We start from the raw sequence: 25,784 nt of genomic DNA on the forward strand, positions 1-25,784 counted from the left end.
GACATTACAGTTCCATAACCCAAGAAAGATTCAAATAATGGTACAAGATAAAAATCTTATCTCTACATATCTGAAAATGTAAACTTCTATTGTTTTAGCCACAAACATATTAGCACAATAGAACTCTGCATTAGAATTGGACAAGAATGAAGAATTCTACTTGAGTATTGTTTATTGAGAACTACTTCATAAAGAAATGTGTGTTCCTTCTATGTTCCTTGATGTTTATAGAATTTGAAGCTGACCATGATGAATTGAACCCATTTATTATTTAACAAAAACTCTTGGCCAGGTCTGATTTAGACATACTGATCCAGCCCCTATAACTTTTAAGTCCAAAACTCTCTAATCTTTTAAAATAAAAATACTAACCACCTCCTTAACAAAATTAATATTAATACACATTATATCCCAGAAGCCAGTAGTTTATTGTATAGTTTTCAAATTTCCTGTTATTAATAGAGAATTATTGTACTGGCAGTAACACTGTTTCCATTTTCAAGATGATAAGAATAAATAGCTTTTGGCATTATAATATGAATTTGATATAAAACTAACATTTTATTTCTATTATATCTGTGCATCTGTTTTCTTTATCTGCTTACAGCATACATTTTAAAATGTGGAATAATTTTTAAAAATTATTTTTAGAAGAAAATACCAAATACCAAATTTTGTTTGTGCTTTTTATGTATATCCTGAGTCCTTTTTCTATTGTGGGCATAAGTAATTGTTTTATCTCCAACTCTACTTGTCAAAGAAAAGGAAATCTAAGGATGTTGTTGCTTGTTTGTCTTTTCCTTGGGGGAAAAAATGCAACCATTTAACTTGAAATGTGCCACTTCGTGTTGCTGGTTTAGTCTAAGCACAATCAAGAGGAAACCGCATTTTCCAAACTTCCATAAATCAGAATTCTAAAGGGGAAGATTTGAAATGAAAGATGAAAGCACATGAAATAATAATAGCAAAGCCTTTGTAAAATAATGTAGGAAAAAATCTACCAATATAGAATATAGAGTGAGCAAGAAGCCATATCGCATGGGAGTAAGTCAGTGAAGTTGAGCCAGTGGCCTAGGATTTATATTCCCACTTTGCCACTCAGAGTTGTGTGACCTGGTCTAATGGCATGAGCTCAAAAGCTTAGTTTCTTCATCTGTAAGATGTGGGTAATCATAGCACCTCTCAGAACCGTGAGAATTAAATGAGACCAGCCGGTAAAGTATTTTGCATAGAACCTGACACTCAAAATTGATAGCTTCAAACACACTAATCAGATGTCCTGACTACATAGATCATTATGATGTCAGCAGTAGGGTACTTGGTAGTTGACGACACACTTTAGCATGTAGTGTCACACACTTTAATTTCAATTCTTACTTGAGGAGATTGAGTCTCCTAGCAAGGACTTTGCCCTGATTCTCACAGCTTATTTTAAAGGTCTGATGTGAATTGAGGACTTTTAACCACACAAAGTCCAGCCCTCACTGTCCCATAGCTGTTTTGTAAATGAAGAGGCAGTCCCTTCAGGTGACTATCCTATCTTAAGGAAAATAAAAGTGATGGAGGGAGAGCCAGCTTCAGATAGATCAGTATAGCTTATTCCAGGCAAATGAAGTTCTGCGTTCCTTTAAAGACTGTGTTATTTGGATAATTTTGCATTTATCATGCTTCCAGATGCCTTAGCATTAGGAAGTTAAATGCAGATTTTTTTTCAAAAGTTACGTATTTTCAACTGACGGTCTGAAACAATGAAATGTGGAAGTTGCTATTGATGTTGTTAAGCTGTATTCTGTCTACAGTGGATAATTGTGTCTTACCATAGGCATGTCAACATCGCTCTAATTCAGAGATAATCTGCTGTACAACTCCTTCACTGCAACAGCTGAATCTGCAACTCCCTCTGAAAACCAAAGCCTTTTTCATGTTAGATGGGATCCATTCCAAATACTTTGATCTCTTTTATGTACATAATCCTGTGTTTAAGCCTTTTGAAAAGCCAGTGATGATTTCAATAGGCAATGAAAATGTACTGGAAATTAAGGTAAGAAACACTTAAAGATGTTCTCTTAAATCATCAACTTGAACTTAATTGACTTCATAGCTATATGAATAGAATTTTTGTACTAGGTTATTATCTTATACTATATCAGCAAATATCTAAGCTCTGAAAAACAAATCTTTTTGGCATTAAGACTGAAAGGTAAGTATAATCATGGGCTGCTTTTAAATGGAACATTTAAAAATTCTTGTGTGTGTATTAAAAAGTAGCAAATGTGGGACACAATCTATTAAATAGGCTGCCTGTAATGCATTATGCTGTGAGATTAACATTTCCCGGGACACCTAAATGTGCTCATTATAAGATAAAAGGTAAGAGCCATGAAAGTAAATGCATCAATTGTAGTTCTGTACTTCCTTATAATACTGGGAATTTTGTATCTGGGCATGGTCATCTCTAGGGTGATTGCTAAATGAGCTAGATTTCCTCTACCTGAGGAATATATTAGACTCCACATGTAATTTAATTGGAGGATAACAGATTGTTTTTTTCTAACCCAGGCTGTTGCAAACAAAGAATACTAATGCCCAGAGAGGTTAAGTGGTTTGCCAGGTTATGAAACAGTAGCAAAACAAAGACAAAAGTACAGCCCTCTTACATCACTTCAGTCATTCTTACTTCAAGTAGTAATAAAATGGGCAAAATGATCAAGACTTTATCAGTAGCCCCAGTCACTAGAAACAGCAAAATATTTACCTTTCAGCATGTTGTTTTAGACATTCTGACTTTTTTCCCTGAAAGATAACCTGAATGCAAATATGAACAAACACAAAGTAATAGGATAGTTCTTGTTTAGATGTAATATAAATTACTGTAGATCATCTCATCCAAGTAATGTATTTCTACTGAAATTTTCTGCTTTTTCAACAAGATTTTATCTACAGTTGAATTCATGCACACGTTCATAGTCATATAAGTTTACTAACCTTGAATTGTGTTTTATACAATAATTAAGCAAGCCCAGCATGAAATTAAATGGAAGCCTGCTTCAGTGAACAGCATGTTTACCACAGCAAAGTTCTTTCATCTGCTTCTTTAATTAGTTTTAGAAAAGGAGAAAAAGCTTTTATCACTTCTTTTTTTTTTTCAATAAAACTAATCTAGTGTGACCTTTTGCTTTCAACAATTACAGTGTTTGCCATTTGAAAGATTCCATTTGGTTTTTCTTGATGAAAACAAAGGTTTATTTGCAAATATTTTTACACCCAGATAAACTCTATTTTTCTGTTTCTATATCTCTGATGGAAGGATTAGAGATGAATGGTTCTTTATCTGCCCTTCCAAGCACAGTCCTATCTGGAAGAGAAAACTTATTTTTCTATAAATTAAATACCCATTATTCAATGTCCTACAAAATTGTTGGACGTAGAAAAACATGATTTGACATCATCCTCAGCCTTTCAGTGCTATTCCCAACATGGCCCAAAGGGTCTCTGCAAATAGATACAAAACACTTTCTTTCTTTGCTTACATACAGAATGATTCTTTTCTCTAACAAGGGTATAGCATCTGTCATGTCACAGCGTGGTAGTTTGGGGGAAAGAAGGGGCGGTTAGAAGGGATTTTTTGGGTATCATCATTCAATCTTCTTCCATTTTCTTTATATGTAAGAGGAAATATAAGATGTAAGATTTGCTTGACAGCTGTTTAACCCTTTATCAGTTTCTAAAGTTAATCACATCGAAACCTCTGTCTCTCTTGGGACAGAAACAAAGGAAAGCAAAGCATGAGAAAAGAAAGAAAAGTCTTCTGGACATTCAGTGGACTGTTTTTATCAAAAGAAAGGATACCATTTTATTTCATGTTGTGCTTGTCCTATTACCATTCAGAACATAAGTATAAAGTACGTTCATATTCCATCAGTGAAAACTATGGAGAGAATTATGTGTTTAGAGAGAGATTTGCTCCTTATTGCCAGGGAGAGTTCATGCTCCTCAGGCAGCCATGCATGCAAGAATTCTTTGCTAAAAAGTAGATTCCCTACTTGTAGTGTTACAGTGCCCCAACTAGCCAATGAAGAAACCATTTTAATTTTGGTTCATGCAGCTTTTCCCAAATGGCCAGGGATCTCCTTCTACAAATGTTTATTAACATCCTGTGGAACTCAGTTTTGAAGCCTTCTATCAAGGTTCTTTGGCCTGGTCCCTAAAGGAGGGGCTCCTATCCTCTGGATGAAGTATAAATCTCCTCCTTCCTGCCCCTATCTCCCCCAGTTCACTTCTTGCCAACCTCCCTGGACTGTTGTCTCTCTGGGTCCTGCTACCAGCCTGCACCTCACTGCTTTAGCTGTCTTTCCCAGACTCAATCCTGTGGCCACCTGGATGTGTGAAATCTTGTAAGATCCCTCCTGCTACAATGCTGGTTTTCAAATTTTACATACTGCTTCTCCCATCTGTTGTGTTCTGTAACCAGCTCAGACATGGATCCCTAGGCCTGAATCCTAGATAGAAACACTGTGTCACACCTGGCCAGAGTTGAAGTGGAAAAGAATAAGGAACATCCTAATATAACACATTAGGAGTAATTAGTTTTCATTTTAGAAATGTATTTATTTTAACATTACAGTGAAAAGAAAAAACTCTTGTTCATCTTTTATCTTTATATTCTCAGTAACTGGAAGTGTGTCTAACACACAGCAGATGATGAGTAGAATTTGTATCAAATGGAATTGACTTGCTTCATGACCTAGTCCCTTATTGAACCTTAGTTCTCAATGTGTAAAGCTAGAATGACAATAACACCTACCTCAGTGGGGCTGTCTTTACAAGATAAAATGAGATAATTCTGAATTGCTCTATGTGTGTAGGGAATTAAAATCAGAAAGCTTTTTCTGTGCTGCTTTATTTAAAAGAGTATATTACCATTTTAATGACTGAAGACCTGAGCCAAATTTATAAATATGTTCTTCTGTTTCATAATAGTTAATGTTAAATAATAAAAAGTAAATAATAAAAGTTCTAAACATATGCCTTTTTCCCATAACTCTATAAAGCTATGTTTATTTTAAATGACAAAAAGTATCCTATACCTTTTTTTTTTTTTCCTGATTTGGGCCCATCTGCATATAGTAGTGGGCTGCCAGTATCATTTATCTTGGGTTGTAGACTTTTAAAACAATTACACATACAAAGCTGATAGTAATTACTTGTATGTCACTATTTATTTTATGTTCCTTACTAGGTACAAATGTAAAGAGGGTCATTGTTCAGCTGAGTGGTCTGTTTTTGTTTTAGAGAAAACTTTTTGCAACATGCAAGGAGACCCTGTGCCTGAAAGGAGCATTTGGAGTACAAATGCAGTGTGTTCATCCCTTCCCCCAGCCTTCATTATTATCTAAGCAAGCAAGACACATTTTAGTCATTCCCTCATAAATCAAGTCCTTCAGCTCTTTAATCTCTTTTCTTTGTCATTCCCTGAATTCCCTCCAATATGTGAGTGAGTGCCTTACCCCTCCTCAGACCTAACCAACAAGTTGTCATTTGAAGCCCCAAAGTGACCTGTTAGATTTATGTGCTTTTATGTTGAATTGCCCTGTGTGGCTGACCTGGTTCAATGGCATACACATACTGCCTCTAGAAATATCTAGAAAATAGAAGCATACAGTTTGTCTCTATCCCATTTTATCTTAGAATCCAGATTCATGTTCGAAAAAGTATTTCCTTCCAACTTCTTTTCCCAGAATGATTTCTGACCTACCAATCTGTTGAGATCCACGCAAAACAATGTATATAAAAGCAGTTTGTCAAGTATTAAAGATCACATAAAACAAAGTGGCAGCACCGTAGTTATTACTGGCTCCTCTTTGTCCATGTTTTGATATATCTCTCTTTTTAACTTTTTAATAAATATCTATACTTATTAAGTCTTGATATAAGAAGCTGTACCTATATTTTCACTTTCCCAAGGCTAATAATTGGTTTCTTCAACAAAATGTTGATATTTTTTAAATGCTTTCGGTTAACTAAATATGTCAAGTTGCATATTTTTTTAAAATCCCTATGTAACTATAATTGGTCAAAATAATGTAATCATGCTCTCAAATCATAAGGAGGGTCATATGGCATCTCACAGGACTTTCTGGAAGAATTAATTTATTTATGTATAGGATTCAGCTGTGCAGGAAGGATGAAAAGAAATTGCCCAACTCAAACACAAAAGGAATATATTAACATAGATCAATTAAATCACAATCTCTGGAGATGGGACCCAGACATCAGTATTTTGTAAAGCTCTCAATGTGATTCTCAAAGTAAAGCCAAGGTTCAGTGTCACTGCATGAAATAGTGTTAGCACAACTGAATCTCTAAATTACTTCCTTTCTGCCAACCATTCATACCTACTGAAGACTTTAATAAGGTGAATTTGGTTAAGACGTCATTGGATGGAAGGATGTGAAATGAGAAATCTCTCCTTTGCTCTAAAATCCAATTTGATGGAAAAGCTGTAGGGGCTCAGTCCATAGGCCATGTGACTCTTTTTTTTTTTTTAATGTTTTATTTATTTCTGAGAGAAAGACACTCAGAGAGGGAGGGAGATAGAAAACTGAAACAGGCTCCAGGCTCTGAGCTAGCTGTCAGCACAGAGCCTGATGTGGGGCTCGAACCCACAAATCATGAGATCATGACCTGAGTCAAAGTCAAATGCTTAACTGACTGAGCCACCAAGGCGCCCCAGGCATATGACTCTTGATCTTGGGGTTGTAAGTTTGAGGCCCACATTGGGTGTAGGGCCCAATGGGTTTTTGTTTTTTTTTTAATTTAAAAATGAAATCTTAAAAAAGAAAAAAAAAAAAAGCTCTGTGCTTTGCATCCTAATTAGTGGCCCAGAATGGTCAGGCTCTCTGGCAACTATCCAAATTCCCATGAAAAGGAGTATCATAAAATCATGTGCCTTGCCAAACAACATGGCCTATGTTTGCAGTATATTTATGTTCTTTCCCAATTGTTAGTATTCCTACAAAACTGTGAAGTGTTAACAGCCTCCTTTTTTCTCTTTCAGGGAAATCATATTGACCCTGAAGCAGTTAAAGGTGAAGTGCTAAAAGTTGGAAATAAGAGCTGTGAGACCATATACTCACATTCTGACACAGTTTTATGCAAGGTCCCCAATGACCTGCTGAAATTGAACAACGAGCTAAATATAGAGGTGGGATTCCTGCATTCCTCTCATGATGTAAATAAAGATGCCAGTGTAATTATGTCACTTGCATGCTTAAAATAAATCATTAAAGCTCATTTGTGTGTTGGCTTTAGCTCATCAGCTCAGCCTTGATTCTTAGTTGTTATTTTAGAATTAGTTCTTAGTTGTTATTTTAGAATTAGTTTTTGTTGCACTGTCTTCCTCCCAGACATTAGCAGGTGGATCTCAAAAGTCCTGCTTAGCACGGTCTATCTCCATCATGCTCCACTTTTGCCAAAATTTATTGTACCTCTCAGGAAGAATAAGGGCACATCCTAGAGTACCCTACCCCCACTTCTTAGCACTAGGAGGTGAGAGCCAACATACAGCTGCTCTCCACAGTGATCTCAAATGCATGGACAAAGTAAAATAGTAAATAAACTAAGTTCTTTCATGTCGCACCATGCAACTCACACTTTTAAAATGTACATACAGTTCAGTGGTTTGGGGTGTATTACATTATTAATTTTTTTAATTGTGGCAACATGCATGTATCATTTTAAATATTTTTTAGAGTACAATTTATGGCATGAATTACATTCACAATATTGTGCAGCCGTCACCAATTCCAAAACTTTTCCGTCACCCCAAATAGAAACCCCAGAACCATTAAGCAGTACCATCATACTCCCTCCTCTTACCCAGCTCTGGTAGCCTCTAATCTATTTTCTGTCTTTATGAATTTGTCTATTCTAGATATTTATAAGTGGAATCATACAGTATTTGTCCTTTTCTGTGACCATTTTATTTAGCATATTTTCACAATTCACCCATGTTGTAGTATATGTCAGAACATCATTACTTTTTAAGGTTGAATATTCCATTGTATAGATATATCACATTTTATTTATCTAAGAATGATTTTTAAAGGGTTCCTGAAGTCTTCTAAAAAGTTATGAAATGGTCAGGGGGCAAGTTATGAAGTGGGAAAGTACAAAAAAATTAGAAAATTTAAAGCTGAATCATGATATCAGAGTTTGAAATTAAAAAGGACCCTAAATTCTAAAAGTCATACCATGTTAGAGCCAGAAGGATCCTCAAAGATTTCTTCAGTGTATCAAAACTGAAATAAAAATATTATGCAACCTTATTATTCCATATGATTATTTACTGCTTAGGGGAAGTCTTCTCTGCCCTCTACCCAACCCTACAGGACAGAATCAATGCCCTGTTGTCTCTGTTTCTTACCGTTTATTCATATTTCCAAGGTACATTTCACATTATATTATTACTTATTTATGTTTGTTTCCCTTTAATTTAGTTTCTCAAGATCAAACTCTGTTTTTTTTAATTTATCTTTTTATCCCTAATATCTAGTTATAGGTATAAACAGCTAAGTATCATATAAGTACTTTAGGAATCAGTAGCCCCTAATTATTTGAACACTGAAACAGAATTGAGGAATATCTTACTGCTCTGAAGGCAATTATGCCACTTCTAGAACACTAATAACCAGGTGGTGCTTTGGGTCCAAGGAGGCTATGATTCAACCTGTGTAGTATATTTTGTGTTTATCATGACTAAATTCTCACTTTTCTGTATTTGTCATTTTTAGTGGAAGCAAGCAGTTTCTTCAACCATCCTTGGAAAAGTAATAGTTCAACCAGATCAGAATTTCACAGGATTGATTGTTGGTGTTGTCTCAATATCAGTAATACTCTTATTATTACTTGGGCTTTTCCTGTGGCTGAAAAAGAGAAAGCAAATTAAAGGTGCATTTTTGTTATTACTATTTGCTCTAAGAGGTTACCTGAGGTATATAGTCATTACAGTTTAAAACTGCCATAGATTCATGTGTGTTGTCTTATGTACAATCCACAAAACCCAGGAGTTCTGGTCACTGGGTCAAGGTCTACTGGGACCCATGATAGCCAAATCTTTAACAAGCTCTTTCTCTCTCTCTGTTTTAAGATCTGGGCAGTGAATTAGTTCGCTATGATGCAAGAGTACACACTCCTCATTTGGATAGGCTTGTAAGTGCCCGAAGTGTAAGCCCAACTACAGAAATGGTTTCAAATGAATCTGTAGACTACCGAGCTACTTTTCCAGAAGGTATACTTCAGTTTATCATTCTAAGAAATACCTATACATATACCTCAGTGGGTTGCGGCATTGTTGTTTATTTTTGGTTTTGCCTTTATATTTTTATAAAAACAAGAAAGAAGAATTTACATCTTCCTTAGCCAGAGAATTAAGTTTAATTTGACACAGAATTATATGGCTCTTATTTTTAAATGGACTCATTTATATATTACATTAGCATTTGAGTCTTTAAGCTTTCTTCTTACAAAAAGGTTAATTTTAAAATCATTTGAGCAAAGGTAAGGTCTTTATCATCTGAGTTCAGTACGAAGAAATTGAGAGCTTCAGCTTTCTTTAACAACCCAGGAAGAGTTAAGATACAAACTTCTATTTATCTAAGTGGGCATTGTTTTACCTGTTAATCTACACACATTTAAATTATACTTCTCATATTCCTTTAAAGGATTCTCAGTGAGCTGTTCGTACACAGCCTTTTACCCACCAGCATTCCAGGACTTGGATATATTCTGAGTCTTATCCAATAAAAACCTTCAATTATGCTATTTAAAGACAAGTGGTTAGTGCCATCTGCTTTGCAAAACACTAGGCCTAATAATGGTCAGGTTAACCAGAGAATTTCACATTGTTTTATTTAAAATCTCCTGGTAAAAGCAAAATGTCTGTATTGTATCTGCTTCATTATCTTTAGAAGTTACAGGACGTGAGTCAAGTACAGCACTTCCCTGGTTGAATATTTACCATTGGACAAATAAAATGAGTCACAGATGGTTGAGGATACTGGAAAGCTAGAAATTGCTCATCAAAACAAGTATAAGAGCAGTGAGGCACTGAACATTTTAGCTTTTTTAACACTGCCTCTTATTTTTTGAAGTTTTTATTAGTTCTATAGAGATACATATAAATATTGTCTTTGCCCACATGACTCCATTTGCCTTTGAAAATCCATGCCCTTAACAACATGAACAAATCAAACCCAGTTTATAGCTTTGAAATTTGTATCTATTAGTATTTTATATCCACACTTAAGAGCTCTAATCTGAGATCATTAATATTCACAAGTAATTTTTTTTTAAAAACTTATTTAATCTTCCTCAACCTTGTTATTGAACAAACCTCTTTCATCATTACCAAGAGGCTTGTCTTTCATCCTCTTTCCTACATTAAACCTGAACTTTCAAGATGTGGAAAAGTAAAATAGACAAAAGAAGGTCATCCAGAGAGAAGAATGAGGAAAAATACACAACCAGCATCTAATAAAGAGGCAGCTACACAGCTTTTCTCTTTCATGCAGACCTAGAATGCTTGGTGGCATTACAGCAGAATCACACATTGATGGTTTAAATTGGTTTTTGAGCATGTTTGAGTTTAGCCAAGGACCAGTAGAATTTCTATACCAGAAGACTTTTTTCCTGTATCTCACCAAGGATTTCCCTCAGTCTCCGCACCCCTGAGAATTTAGAACTCTGATCTCCAGATGAAAGGTTTGAGAAGTGAAGGTGAAGGAATGAGATCAGAGAAACTTATTTGCATTACCCCTTGGGGAAGTTTTGGAGAAGCCGACTCTAGGATTAAAGGAACCAGGCACCCAACTAAGCTCCCTTCTTCCCTCACCCATCCAACATTCCAGGTACTCACCTGATGTTCTGCATCCTTTCTTCAAGGCTGCATCTGTCTTGTTTCCAGCCAGTTACTATACCTATAGGTGGTCCCCAAAGCTTTTATAGAACCACTATGGAGATTTACTGCTTTAGCCAAATTGATAATTGTGCATTATGGAAAATACTAAAAATGCTTAAACAGGGTTACAAATAGTGCACCATCAACTTTCTTTTATTCCCCTCTCTTAAGTTCTGATTTTCCTGGTCATTTGCTTTGGTCTTTCTCTCTCTCTCTCTCTGTCTCAAGAATAAACATTAAAAAAAAGAATATGGCATATTAAAAAAATAAGCCTCAAGCGTGGCCTTTTGCTATATATAAAAAGAGAAATGTCTAAGGAAATGAAGAAGATAAACAAGGTTTCAAAGTTAATGTTTAGTTTATTTAAAAGAAAATTTACAAACATTGTTTTACAACTCTTGTATATATAAACAAGATCTTGTATCTTTTCCCACCTTACCATTTTTATTAAACCAATTCCTTTGTCAAGGCTCTTTTTAGCCTCATTCAACAACTAAACTATCATTCCTTAAATTATAAAGTCCAGACTTCATTATTAATTCAATTTGTTACCCCTGTTGTAGTCTTCACTAAGAGAGGCTTTGCTGTTGTTTTCTAATAATTTTGCTTTGTCTTGCAGACCAGTTTCCTAACTCATCTCAGAACGGATCATGCAGACAAGTACAGTATCCTCTGACGGACCTGTCCCCCATGCTTACTAGTGGGGACTCTGATATATCCAGTCCATTACTGCAAAATACTGTCCACATTGACCTCAGCGCTCTAAATCCAGAGCTGGTCCAGGCAGTCCAGCACGTAGTGATTGGGCCAAGTAGCCTGATTGTGCATTTCAGTGAAGTCATAGGAAGAGGTAAGTATTTCCACTCAGCTTTTTGTTAAATACAGTTTTCCAGTAAGTATTTTATCTTCTCCCTTTGCAGATTAGAAGCTTAGACAATGGTGAAAGCAACTGACAGAGCAGTGATAACAAGTGCACTTGATTTCTGTTCTGCAGAAATACAGCTCTACAAATCATATCCATGGGGATTTGCCCCTGTGCAGGGAGGCAATTTGATAATCTTGTAAACATATTAAAAATAAATCACATCCTTTCCTCACTGTTATCATAATGGCAACTATAGTTTCTTGGAAGGTGCCGTTTACTTCTTTATCAAAATCATTAAGTTCCAATATTTTTACTCATATCTTCCTTCCTCTAGTCTTTCTTTGCCCAGACAACAGTGACTAACTTTACAAAGTCTTGGCTTATGGCAGTTTGTACACTTCTGGACAGCATCAAAAGATGGGATTTATAGCATTACCCTGATCTGAAGCAACATATATCATCTCTACAATGCATTTCAATTTCTTTATACAAAGAGGATGAATATTTGTAATAAGCCAGCCAGAGCAGCAATAACAGCTTGCATACGTAGTGTTTGAGGAATTATTTAGCAGGAAAAGAAAGCAACCAGAAGCCAGGAAATGAACTGCGCTCTTGTCGTTTTTACTAAAAAGCTTTTGCTGTTAATACTGAATGGCCTTTTATTCTGTATGTGCAGCAAGAGGTAGGCAGACATCTACCAGCATGATGCAGAAGAAGCTGATGGGACAATTTGCGTAATAGGAACACAAGACTTTCCCATTTTCCTCTATCATACATTCCAGATTTTAATCCTTAGCATTTTCTCCCTTCCCTAACAGTAGCTTCACTATCAACAAACCTGTTTTACATCAGAGTAATATTTAGTTCTATTACTGGCCTATAAATTAGAGAAATTGCACCAGTTTTAAAGTATGCAGCCTCTCACCAATTTTGTTCTAATTCTATACATTGTAAATTAGAATTGTTCATTTTTATTAGTAAAAGTGCTAAAATGGCAATTATTTTTCTTAAGGAGTAGTAACCATTAATGATTCTATAAATATTAACTATTATTTATTTATACATTTTTCCCAGTAAAATTTGAGCCCTCAAGAGCATAGGTTTTATTTTATTCATCTTTACATTATGAGAGGGTAAGCTAATGCCTGACACTCACATACTAGGAACTCAGAGAATCTTGGCTGGGTGGATGAATTAACTAATGAGTGTCTTCCACAGCTATCAGACATTTGGCACCTCTGGGGAAAATTACTGCCACTGGATGAAAGGCTACCATTGGAAAGTGATGTGGCTACACCAGAGAGAACTAGATGAAATGACTCAGAGTGAATTTGCTTCATTTGGGCAGTTGCCTTTTAGTTTCTGCCAACCTGGATTACGTATTAACCAGTGACTAATGGGGGAAATCTTTATTCTATAATGCTAATCTTATTCCTAATGGTAATATTTTTATTTTGGTTTAGTTTACTGGTATATAGGGAGCTGATTTTATTGCATTTCTTCACGTGATAAAACTTTCTTTTCATATTTAGAAGATATTATTTGATCCTTAAAAATAATAAATATTTTTTATGAGGCAGATGTTACTCCTGTGTTCAGTGGCTCCACTATAGTTGAATATTTTGCTGTATTAGTCTTTAATAAGAGTTATAGAACCCAGATTTTTTTCAAATAATCCTATAGCTTATATCTTAAGAGGGAAGTACATTACACCTAGAATTTTACACACACACACTGGTACTACTAATTAAAAGTGTAAGAAACAATGTACTTTTTTGCCATGTGGAAAAAAGTAAATGAAGATCATGAAGGGCTTTGCATGTGATATTGCATAGTGATAAGTAATGCAGCACTAACCAAATTCCCTCTTTCATGTAGGACATTTTGGGTGTGTTTACCATGGGACTTTGTTGGACAGTGATGATAAGAAGATTCACTGTGCTGTGAAATCCTTGAATAGTAAGTAATACTTTAACAGTGGAGTACACCTCCATGGACTGCTAACTAATAAATAGTTCATAATAAGATGTTGATTTAGACTTTCCTTTGTGAATCGTTTCTTGGCCTTTTGGCTAAGATCAAGTATAGACTTTCCTTTGTGGAAAAATCAGCTACTGCTGGAATTAAGGATCTAATCCTCAACATTTGTTTGGTCTAAATTCTTTTTGAAATATTTCCTTAGAAATTATTTCTCAGAGCACTCATACATAAGAGTATAGGAAAAATGAGGTTCTTGGATTAACTAAGTGTCATTTAGCAATGTTTGGCTTATAATATTTGTTTTATGGAAGCTGTTGGAAGCATGTTGGCACGTACGGTAGTAATGACTCATTTTACCCAGAGAAATTATTATAATTATTTTTTAACCACAACTTTTATTAAAAAGATTTTAAAATGATATAGGACAAACAGGAAAAATGTACTGGCAGAAAATTGAAAAATTATAAATGTGGAAGTATCTCATTTATCTGCATTTTTGGGGGAATGAGGTATTCTACATAAATGAAACTCCTAAACAAGGGATACTTACCTCCTTTTAATGCTAGAATTTTTTTTTTAATTTTAGATGTTACTGAGAAAATCTTTTTTAAATGAATGTATGGTCTGTTTAAGAAACAAAGAGGCTTCTAGACATTAAGATTATTGATGACCTAGAGCCATAATTGAAGCATAAATTACTCTCTTGTACAACCCAGTGTATCCCTCATACTAGAATTTTCCTGGCTTCACCTTTGCTGACAGGTCTCGCGTGTCAAGTCAGTGTGCTTGCATTTTCGACCCATATTTCTAAATTTCTAAATTAAAGAGACAGTTTATATGAAACCTAACTACAGACTGTGAAGGATTAAGTATGATTGTCAATAATATCTGCCTCACAAAAGAGCACACTGCTCATTGTACTCAGAACATTCCTAACAGCGAGAAATCCTTCTCTGTCTCTGGTGTGCGTTAATCTCTATTCCGTCCTCATGGACTTGTCTCAGAATGCATTGCATTGTAAAATATTATCATCACTGACACTGATACTAGTCAGATTAATAAATCAAAGATCATTAACCTTTCGTCAGTGCTGACTAGTGTCAGACCCTCAGGATCTCTCTCTGGAAATGAATAGAAACTATTATACCAGAAAAGTCTACTTAGAAACCATATGACAGGATTGGTCTTCAAAGCCTGCTAGTCCAGGGATCAGAAAATTATGGCCCAGTGACTGTTTTTATAGATAAATGTCTGTGGCTGTTTTGCACTACAATGGCAGAGTTGAGTATTTGCAGTAGAGAAGATATGGCCCACAAACCCAAAAAGTATTTACTATCTGGCCCTTTACAGTAGTTTGCCAACCTTGGCCCTAGACAGTCACTACAGAAGTAGACTGGCCTACTTCCCTCTCCTTTTTCTGTATGAGACAAACCAATGGCTAGAGTTTGGGGGTGACTTGAAGGCACCCTGCAGAGTGACATCATTTATTCAAATGTATTATTAAAAAAATCCTCTGAGGATGAGGTGTCAGGACAGGATTCAGCCCTGTGGTTTTACATTCCATAACTCTCCCTATCTGAACTCGACTGAGTATTTATTGGCCTGTAATGAAGTTAATGTCCCTGCTGCTGGATTTCTCAGGAATCACTGACATAGGAGAAGTTTCCCAGTTTCTGACTGAAGGAATCATTATGAAAGATTTTAGCCATCCAAACGTTCTCTCACTCTTGGGAATCTGCCTTCGAAGTGAGGGGTCTCCACTGGTGGTCCTACCATATATGAAACACGGAGATCTTCGAAATTTCATCAGAAATGAGACTCATGTAAGTACATTACCAAGCTTCTAGCTGGTAAACTAGCTGTAAGCCAACGAGTTTTCCAAAATGTTTCTGTTTTGAAATTTTTAAAAGCTTTTAAAGAAGCACATATAAAATGTTTGCACCATTCAGCTATATAGAGGCTAATGTTTGCACCATTCAACTATATTTGCTGGGAAGATAGTGGTACATAGAAGGGTTTCCCAGGGGCAATGATTCTTATCTGTCCTGTAAGCTGCCTTGGTCTACCATCCCTCTGATCATTTTTGAGTGCCTACCATGTGCCAGAAACAGAAAGCACAAGAGGCATAGAGGCAGAATGAGCCTCAGCCCACATGGAGTTTTAACTCTAGAAGGAAAAGCACAAAAGAACTAGTTACAAATGAGTCCCTTAGTATTCTCCAAACTTATCACCCACTGTCCTAACTCAGGGCCTTTGTATTTGCTGTTCTATCTGCCTGGAACACTTTCCATATATGTCACTTCTCATCAGCTTCAGCTTTTTGCCCTAATGTCATCTTCAGAATGAGGCTTTCCTGGCCTGTCTGAGTAACTGACCCACCCCACCCCCATGCCTCTTGTCTGTTGTCTCCTGTCCCCTGCTTTATTTTTCACCATCATACTTACCATCATCTGATACACTAGGCTCAAGCAGTGCGCCACTGTGGTCATGAGCCATATGTAAAATGTGGCTAGTCTGAATTGAGATGTACTGTGAATGTAAATGTGCTATAAATCCCAGGTTTTGATATTTAGTGTAAAAACAGAAAGGTAAAGTATCTCATAATTGTTTACATTGATTACATGTTGAAATGGTATTTTGGATATCTTGAGTTGAGAAATATATTATGAAAATCAGTTTTACCTGTTTCTACTTTTTTAATGTGACTATTAGAATATTATTATATATGTGGTTTGCATTGTATTTCTATTAAACAATGCTATACTAGACAATAGAAAAATACATAGTAGCTATATGAACATGTATATATGGTTGTACGCACATAAACATACACACACACACACACTATTAGAATGCAAGCTCATGACAGTAGAGATTTCTGTGTATTTTATTCATTGCTTTAGATTTAAAACCTAAAGTGCGTTCAGCACATAGGCCCTTAGTAATATTTGCTGGATGAATGAGCTCAGGATTACAAAAAAGGTTCCTAAGTTCTTGCAAGTGAGAGTTTTCTTAGTGACATTTATGCCTAAAGGGTGAGCAAGTGGTCAGGCCAGAGTAAGAAGTAGAAGGAGTCCTCAGAACTGAGGTCACAGGTGATCTAAGGCTTCTTGGCTCTTAGAACGATCCAAGCCTCTGGGAGTGAATGGAGTAACTTTACTCTTGATCAAAAACAAAACACATGGGGTCAAGTTCTCAAAAGAAATACACTCTAGGATGGTACAGAAATACTTTGTATTCAGCCAAAAGAATGAAATACTCCCTAACTGTGAATTTTTGCAGATCAGGTGAATTTACCTCATACAGTGAAAACTTCCCTGACAGATCCCACTTTTCAAATTTAACTTGTCATTGTCCTGATGAGTCCATCTGAGTGAATATGCTGGCTTCTCTAGAATAGTATTCCCCCAGCATTCAAGCATGATAGAGATTTCCTATTATCCAGAACCATGGCCTGTATTTATAGTCCCAGAATTCTATATTACAACCACTAACAGATGCATTCTAAAAAGAAGCCAAAAACACAAGAAACTGGCCTCTCCACATGTTGTCTGCCTTAAGGGTGCTTGCAGCCTTTGTAGCAGGGCCCCTAGTGACTGCCTCTTGAGCCCACAAACACCAGTGGCTGCTGAAGAAGAGATACCTCATTCCTGAAGCCCAGGTACCAGCAGGGCTACCAGCCACGGTGACATCTGTACGATTTCAGATATTTTTTTTTTTTTTTTTTTTTTTGAGGGAGGGGGGCAGAGGGAAAGAATCCCAAGCAGGGATTGTCAGCACAGATCTCACAAACCGTGAGATCATGAACTAAGCCAAAACCAAGATCTGGACACTTACGTGACTGAGCCACCTAGTCTCCCCTCAGGTAGAGTTTTTATAGTTAGCTACTAAAGGCATTCCTCTGTCCGCCCAATTCTGTGGATGGAATTTCTGGAAAATGAGATCTCCTGTTCTCTGTGTGGATCCAAGCCATTATAGTTGCAGGTCATTGCTTTAATACCAGTGGGAGAGCTTCTAATGTGATTGATATCACTACAGTGTGGGCTTTGGAGCCTAACAGATTAGGTTAAAATCCTAACTCTACCACTTACCATCTGAGTGGTTTTGGGTGATTTATTTCTCTCTGAACTTCTTATATTAACCATACATTTCTTTATGTTTTTTATGCTTCAAGGTTTTATTCAAATTCTAGTTAACATTTAGTATAATATTAGTTTCAGGAATAGAATTCAGTGATTCATCACTTACATATAATACCCAGTGCTCATTGTAACAAGTACCCTCCTTAATGCACATCAGCCATTGAGCCCATTCTCCCTCCCACTTCCCCTCCAGCAACTGTCTGTTCCCTATAGTTGAGAGTCTCTTACAGTTTGCCTCTCTTTTTTTTCTTTTTGTGTTCATATCTTTTGTTTCTTAAATTACACACGTGATTGAAATCATATGGCATTTGTCTTTTTCTGACTAGCAAAACATACTCTAGCTCCACTCACGTCATTGCAAATGGCAAGTTTTCATTCTTTTTCATGTCTGGGTAATATTTTATTATACATATATACCACATCTTCTTTATCCATTCATCATAAGTCATTGGACACTTGGGCTTTTTCCATAATTTGGCTATTTTTCATAATGATGCTATAAACATCAGGGTCCATTTGCCCCTTGGAATCAGTATTTTTGTATTCTTTGGTAAATATCTAGTAGTATAATTGATGGGTAGAAAGGTAGTTCTATTTTTAGCTTTTTGAGGAACCTCCATACCATTTTCCAGAGTGGCTGCACCAATTTGCATTCCCACCAACAGTATAAGAGGTTCCCCTTTCTCTGAATCCTCACCAACATCTGTTGTTTCCTGTGTTATTAATTTTAACCATTTTGACAGATGTAAGGTGGTATCTCACTGTAGTTTTATTTGTATTTCCCTGATGATGAGTGATGTTGAGCATCTTTTCATGTGTCTGTTGGCTATCTGTATGTCTTCTTTGAAAATATGTATATTTGTCTTCTGCCCGTTTCTTCACTGGATTATCTGGGTTTTTTTGGGTGTTGAATTTGGTTAAGTTCTTTATAGATTTTGGATACTAACCCTTTATCTGGTAGGTCATTTGCAAATATCTTTTCCCATTCCATCAGTTGCCTTTTAATTTTGTTGGTTGTTTGCTTCACCGTGCAGGTTTTTATCTTGATGAAGTCCCAATAGTTCATTTTTGCTTTTGTTTCCCTTGCCTTCAGAGACATATCTAGTAAGAAGTTACTATGGCTGATGTCAAAGAGGTTGCTGCCTGTGTTCTTTTCTATGATTTTGATGGTTTCCTGTCTCACATTTAGATCTTTCATCCATTTTGAATTTATTTTTATGTATAGTGTGAGAAAGTGGTCCATTTTCTTTCTTTTGCATGTTGTCCAGTTTTCCCAACACCTTTTGTTAAAGAGATTGTCTTTTTTCCACTAGATATTCTTTCCTACTTTGTGGAAGATTAGTTGACCATTTAGTTGTGGGTCCATTTCTGAGTTTTCTGTTCTGTATTGATCTATGTGTATGGTTTTGTGCCAGTACCATAGTGTCTTAATGATTACAGCTTTATAATATAGCTTGACGTCTGGAATTCCTTTTCTTTTTCAACATTGCTTTGGCTATTTGGGGGTCTTCTGTGGTTCCATATAAATGTTAGGTTAACCATGTATTTCTGATGCTGTGACTTCTGGTGCCTTGCTGACCTTGGAGGGATGGCCTTTCCCAGGGCTAGCAAATTCCCCAAGATAGTAAACAGCTCACCTTCATAGAGCTTGCCTTTCGTAAGCAAACCAACCAATCCAAAGTTCACACCCCAATCACCTCCTTTAAAGAGCTCTCATAATCTGAGACACTATCCACCTGCTGTAATCACTTCAGGGCCAGGTACCAGGCAACTGCAGACCTGCTGAAATTATTCAAACTACACCCCAGAATCTGCTGAAATTATTCAAACTAGCCCAATGCTTAATCTGCTTACCCTGCCTCATTCATCCCTTCCCATGGGAACCACAAAACAAGCTCTTGCCCATGTTTTCCCCTTGCTCCCTCTGCCTCCTAGACCAACTCCAGTGCTTCCCTGTGTGGCCTTGCTTGGTTTGGTATGGGCCATCCTCGTGGGAACTGTGAGTAACAAGCTATCTTTTCAGTGGCAGTGGTCTTCCATCTGTTAGCCCTACCATACCAGAATAACTTTAAAACACTTCCATTTACCCATCTAGAAAATGGAACCTGCTTCGTGGAAGTTTATAAGGATTAGCCAAACTCAAAAAACATCTAGGCCTGGTGCTTTTCAACTAATAGATATCTAATACATCATTGCACTTATTAACAAGGCACGAGTTATTGCTTGAAACAATATAATTCTTATAAACAGTTCAGAATTCTGAAATCATAGCTAGATCAGTAGATGCTTAACTTACGCATCTTCAATTCTCTTTGATTGCAGAACCCAACTGTAAAAGATCTTATCGGCTTTGGACTTCAAGTAGCCAAAGGCATGAAATATCTTGCAAGCAAAAAGTTTGTTCACAGAGACTTGGCTGCTAGAAACTGTATGTAAGTATAAGAATCTCTGTGCCCACAGTCCAAATTAAGTGACAAGGAGGAATCTGTTTCCCACTATTGAAGGCTAGTGAGGATGTTTTCTCTTCTTATGCAAAAGTCCTTTATTTCCGTTACAGTTTTAAATCGATATGTAAGCACTGGAGGTGTAGGCGGGGCTTTCAGGCTTTATCTAATGGAGAATTTAAAAGGAATTCTCCAGAGGGGGTCTTAAACAGCTGTTGTGTGCTTTTGCTTTTCTTTTCCCTTCCCACCAGTAGCCCCCAATGTTGTGGTTTCACACTGCATTAGTATTTGGGAGGGAGAATTTGATCTTCAGCATTTTACAGTGAAAAGGAGAGGGTTGGTAACACAAATACCAACATACTGCAACTTCCCAAGACTGGATTTGAAGTCAGTCTGCAGAAACCCTACCAAAAATGGTATTGGGGAATGAATATACAAAGAGCTTTATTTGTGTCTGGGTGCCTGGGCTGTATAATTCAACAGTCAACAGTTTGTAATGGATTCAGTGCTTCCCTCACATAACACTGATTCATGACTTACGGTATGTGTGAATGAGAGAGCTGTGCTATTAATTTCCTACCTTGGTTTTGGTCAATGTAACAACATAAAAGCCAGCTTAAACAAAGGATAAAGGATACATAGCCTCAGATAGCAGAAATTGATTTTTGTTGAGCCTTGCTTTTTTTGTTAGATTCTTTACTATGTATCCTATTTCTCTATTACCTCAGCAGTGAGATACATGAGTTTTATGTAATAACCTAGCCCATTTGAGAATGAAAAAGTAAAATAACAGTCCTGTGTCATAACCCCCCATAAAACTGAGTATTACTAGTAAATTGACAAGTGAAGATTAACAATTTCTTGGGGTAGTCAGTTGGCATACTTGATTTAGGAACAAAGGAATGTTAGGAAAGGGAAAGCTTAACTTTGCTGTTAAGGCAAAAGGGATTTTCTTATGCCACATCATTCATGGATCCCTTTCCTTGGCCTGTTGAGTTTGTAATGTAAATATCAAGCATTTTTATTCAAGAATTCCATTGTAATTTAGTGTTAGTAGAGACCAGATGAAGCCCACTCTGCAGAAGTTATGGATTTCAAATATGAAGTCCTTGTTTTGACCTATAGATATTCAGCCTCACTGTAAATTATTCTATTTCAGCCACTAATAGTAATTTTTGTCCTTTCTATAGGCTGGATGAAAAATTCACTGTCAAGGTAGCTGATTTTGGTCTTGCCAGAGACATGTATGATAAAGAATACTACAGTGTACACAACAAAACAGGTGCCAAGCTGCCAGTGAAGTGGATGGCTCTAGAAAGTCTGCAAACTCAGAAGTTTACCACCAAGTCAGATGTGGTAATGTACTCATCATCCCTGATTGTCTCCTCTTTTACTTTCATATCCAACATTTTTAGTCATTTTATGGCTATTTAATTTTTCAAAACACAATGCCTTCAACACCACTAATTTCAGTTTCTTCAGAGCTTGATTGTCGAACCAGATAGCCATCATAATTTCTCACAAATTCATTCATTTATCAAAAACGTTTGTCTAGCAGGGTAAAATTTTAGGTCCTTAGTAAACCCAGAGCTGAATCAATCAGGCTTGAACCTTGTCCTTCAGGAGCTTTGGCTCTACAGAGCAGAGAAGGCATATCCATCACTAGCTGTTACACAAAGTAGACTGGGATTAGCCCGGCCACTCAGCTCGAGGGCAGCTCATTCCACCTGAGAAATCTGAAAGCTATCACTGAGGCAGACCTGGTAGTGAGGTGCAGTATTACTCCTGCACCCAGCTAGAAATGTGCCCTTCTTGGCTGCCTGGCTGGGTCAGTCAGTAGAGCATGAGACTCTTAATGGAAACATCGGGTCTTGAGTTCAAGCCCCACAATGGGTGGGGAGCCTACTTTAAAAAAAAAAAAAAAGAAAAAAGTCTAGAAACATGCCCTTCTTTACCTACAAAGGTCATCCTCTCATAGAACAAGCTTTAAAAAGCATACACCTGAGTGCTGAAGGTGGGAGAGACACCTGGGCAGCCAGATTTCTCTCACCTACCTACCACCTGGTAGAGGAGGTGGTACTTGATATATATATAGTGTATATAAGGTACTTCTATAGGCCTTAAGAATGGGCCATGAAATAAATACCAATCCAGGTAACGCAAAGGGACAAGAAAGTATATACATCTTTAAAATGCTAAGGAAACAGTAAGGAGTGAGTGATTTGGCAAAAATGGACGGCACAGAGGGAAGTTCTGAGGATAGATTCAGAAAAATATATTCATACTAGATCATAGAGGTTCTTGGAAAGCAAACAAGGGTGTCTGGAATTTATCTCTGGCCATGTGGAAACATTAAAGTGTAATCAGATAACATTACAGCATTTCTTTATTCTGTAAGATGTTCTGAGAGGAGTAGATGCAGGAAGATGAAGTGAAAGGTAGAACTTGAAATAATACAGAAATTGTGGAACAGAAAAGAGATAGCAGAAAGGGCATCTGAGAGGTAATAATATTTAGCAAGAAATTGATAAAAGTCAAAGATGAGTAAAGTTATATGCTAGTGCAGCAAAAGACTAAAAACTGTTTGAGGAGGAAAAATACCAGTTGAAGCTTAAACATACTGAGTTTGACTTGGTAGTAAGACATCCAGGCAGAAAGGTCCATCAGGCAATTGGAAATGTGGATTTGCAGCTTGTACAACCTCATTGGTTATCTTATTCAATTGTGCTGCCATAATAAAATAACATAGACTGGGTGGCTTTAACAGTAGACATTAATTTTTCACTGTTCTGGAGGCTGGAATTATGAGATCAGGGTGCCAGTGTGGTGAGGTTCCTTATTTGCACATAGCTACCTTCTCACTGTTTCCTTATGTGGGAGACAGAGCCAGAATAAGCTCCCTGATGTCTCCTCCCATAAGGGCACAAATCCCATCATGAGGGTTCCACCTTGCTCTAAACTAATTACCTCCCAAAGGCCCCACCTCCTCATACCATCACACTGGGAGTTAGAGTTTCAACATATGAATACAGGCAGAGGATCCTTCAGTCCATAGCAGAAGTTGAGGCTGGAAATAAGCTTCTTAGAGTCCAGAAAACAATTACTCCAGAGAAACTACACATAGGAAATGAGGGGGGAAAGCAGAGAAGTAGGAGACCCAGGAGAGAAAAGACCAGAGGAAGAGAAAGTTTCAAGAAATAGAATATGGTCAGCAGGATCCACTGTTACTCAGTGTACAAAAATGGTCTTGAAAGGTGAGTAACTTGAATGCTTGGAGGTCGCAAGTTTGCTGAGGAGCCTGGGTGTTGAATAGAATAGAGAGTATACTTACTCTCTATTTGCATGTAGTAAGTCAAGAGGACTGTGATGTGTAGAGGTAGAGAAAGATTAATTTTCAGTTCTTAGAGGTAACAACTGAAAAGCAAAAAAATGTAAACTGCTGATATCAGCAAATGAAGTAGACAAAAAAATAAAATTAATGGAGGTCATAGACTTCAAAAGAAAAAGGGTTGGCAGCTATTGAAAGATGACAGGGGACAGAGATCTGAGTGTGGCATTGGGAAGCAAGAAGTCATCTACCCTCCTCCCTGTGAGTCAGCAGGTTTCAAAGACATTGTGGTCTTCAAGTGAAAGCAGTTTCAGTTCCTGAGGAAGTGGGGGAGACATTAAAGACTAAATCGAGAGTGACTGGGAGTTTGTTTTCAGTAAATGTGTTACAGGACATGGTGGAGGGATAGGGCTTTGGGGTGGATAAGATTAATAAGAAGACGTGATAGTACATGCTAGAGTGGAATGCCAGGATCTGAAGATGAAAGAACTGAGTGCTAAAGAGGTAGGCTGGAAACACATTAGTGATGGTGGCAGGTGAAGGCATAAAGTAGGGAGAATTAACCTGTCCTCAATGAGTATACATTTCGTCCAGACTTGACTATTGTTCTTCCATTAAGAACCAGACCAACTCATACAGCTCAATAAGACAACTCAGGTTTTTTTTTAAATAGGCAAAAGATTTGAATAGACCATCTACCAAAGAGACATATGAATAATTAGCTCATAAGCACATGGAAATATATGCCCACGCATGAATGCTCACAGTAGTATTATTCACAATAGGAAAAACCCAGGAGCAATCCTAATGTCGATCAACTGGTAAAGGATAAGCAAAACATGGTATTACTATTCAACAGTATAAGGGAACTGCTAAGCCATGCTACAACATGGATAAACCCCAATAACGTTATGTCCAGTGGAAGAAGGCAGATGCAAAAGATTATATGTTGAATGACTGAATTTATATGAAATTTTTAGAAAGAGGCAAAGCTAGAGAGACAAAAAACAGATCAGTATTTGCCTGGAACTGAGGGTGGAAGCCAAGATTGACTACAAACAGGCATGGGCAACTTTCTGGGGTGTTGGAATTGATCTGAAAACTGAATTGTGACAATAGCTACACTATCAAACAAATTTACTAAACATCGTGGGCTGTCCACTTAAAACTGGCAAAGTTTATGATATATAAATTATACCTCAGCAGCAAAGTTCTTAAAACGAAAAGAACCTGATGAAATTTTGAATTTTCAGGGCAAGAGTTATGATTCTGAGCTTTTAGATAACCACACACACATTACTACCTACACACACACACACACACACACACACACACACACACAAACACAGCACAGAGGCCACCACTTCTCACATAACAACTGTCACTCAGATACTTGACTGGAGATTTACATAGGCTTCTGTAGATATGAAGTGCTATGTCTCTCTCCCTCTCATTGGAAGATATTGTATTGTACTACATAAAGGGTGAGCCTGAGTAATCCAAATGCAGTGCTGCTTTGACAAATGATTATTAATTACATGGGTAAATTTGCATGAACTTTAATTTGCAAGACAGCACAGTCTTTTGAATGTTGACATGGAACGTTTCCAAAAGCATATGATAAGTTTGTATGTAGAGATACAAACAAAAACTTACATGCTTGTAGAAATTTCCACTCTCTCACAAATGCCCAGATGGAGTTCAGCTAAAATCTGAATTCTCTTGAAGCCCATTCAAACAAAATAGAAGTGTTACCATATTTGTGATTAAGAAATCACCAGTATTGTACAGTGTGCCACACTTAGTACTGGTGCTTCCATTAAAGTTAGTATTGCCTTCTCAGTTGTTCAAACAGCTGACCTTTTCACCTTGCTTCAGAACTTAACATTGTCCACCACCCTTCCTTCTCAAATTTTCCTCCTCCTTTGGTTTTGAGACACTGCACCATCTGGTTTTCCTCTTGCTTCTTTGTTATGTTTGCTTTAGCCTTAACAGCTATCTTACTTCTCTTATATGCCACATGGAACTCTTTCTCAGGATTTTGGGGAAGGAAGGGTCTTTAGGTGCC

At 36.9% G+C, this 25,784-nt stretch overlaps 1 protein-coding gene across 3 annotated transcripts in view; it reads left to right on the forward strand.

Annotated features, from left to right (window-relative positions):
* Positions 1-25,784, forward strand: part of MET (MET proto-oncogene, receptor tyrosine kinase) — a 110,804-nt gene that overhangs the window by 77,614 nt on the left and 7,406 nt on the right. For 2 of the 3 annotated variants that reach the window (XM_039222056.1, XM_039222058.1), the window contains 9 exons: positions 1,823-2,041; positions 7,058-7,204; positions 8,793-8,949; positions 9,149-9,289; positions 11,577-11,807; positions 13,701-13,781; positions 15,444-15,625; positions 20,267-20,376; positions 21,579-21,744. In XM_039222056.1, coding sequence (XP_039077987.1) covers positions 1,823-2,041; positions 7,058-7,204; positions 8,793-8,949; positions 9,149-9,289; positions 11,577-11,807; positions 13,701-13,781; positions 15,444-15,625; positions 20,267-20,376; positions 21,579-21,744 — 1,434 coding nt within the window. The remainder of the gene's footprint in view (positions 1-1,822; positions 2,042-7,057; positions 7,205-8,792; positions 8,950-9,148; positions 9,290-11,576; positions 11,808-13,700; positions 13,782-15,443; positions 15,626-20,266; positions 20,377-21,578; positions 21,745-25,784) is intronic. The other variant, XM_039222057.1, reaches the window with a different exon arrangement.

This window comes from Hyaena hyaena, unplaced genomic scaffold (assembly GCF_003009895.1).
Source record: "Hyaena hyaena isolate Hyena2069 unplaced genomic scaffold, ASM300989v1 scaffold_1044, whole genome shotgun sequence".
NCBI lineage: Eukaryota > Metazoa > Chordata > Mammalia > Carnivora > Hyaenidae > Hyaena > Hyaena hyaena.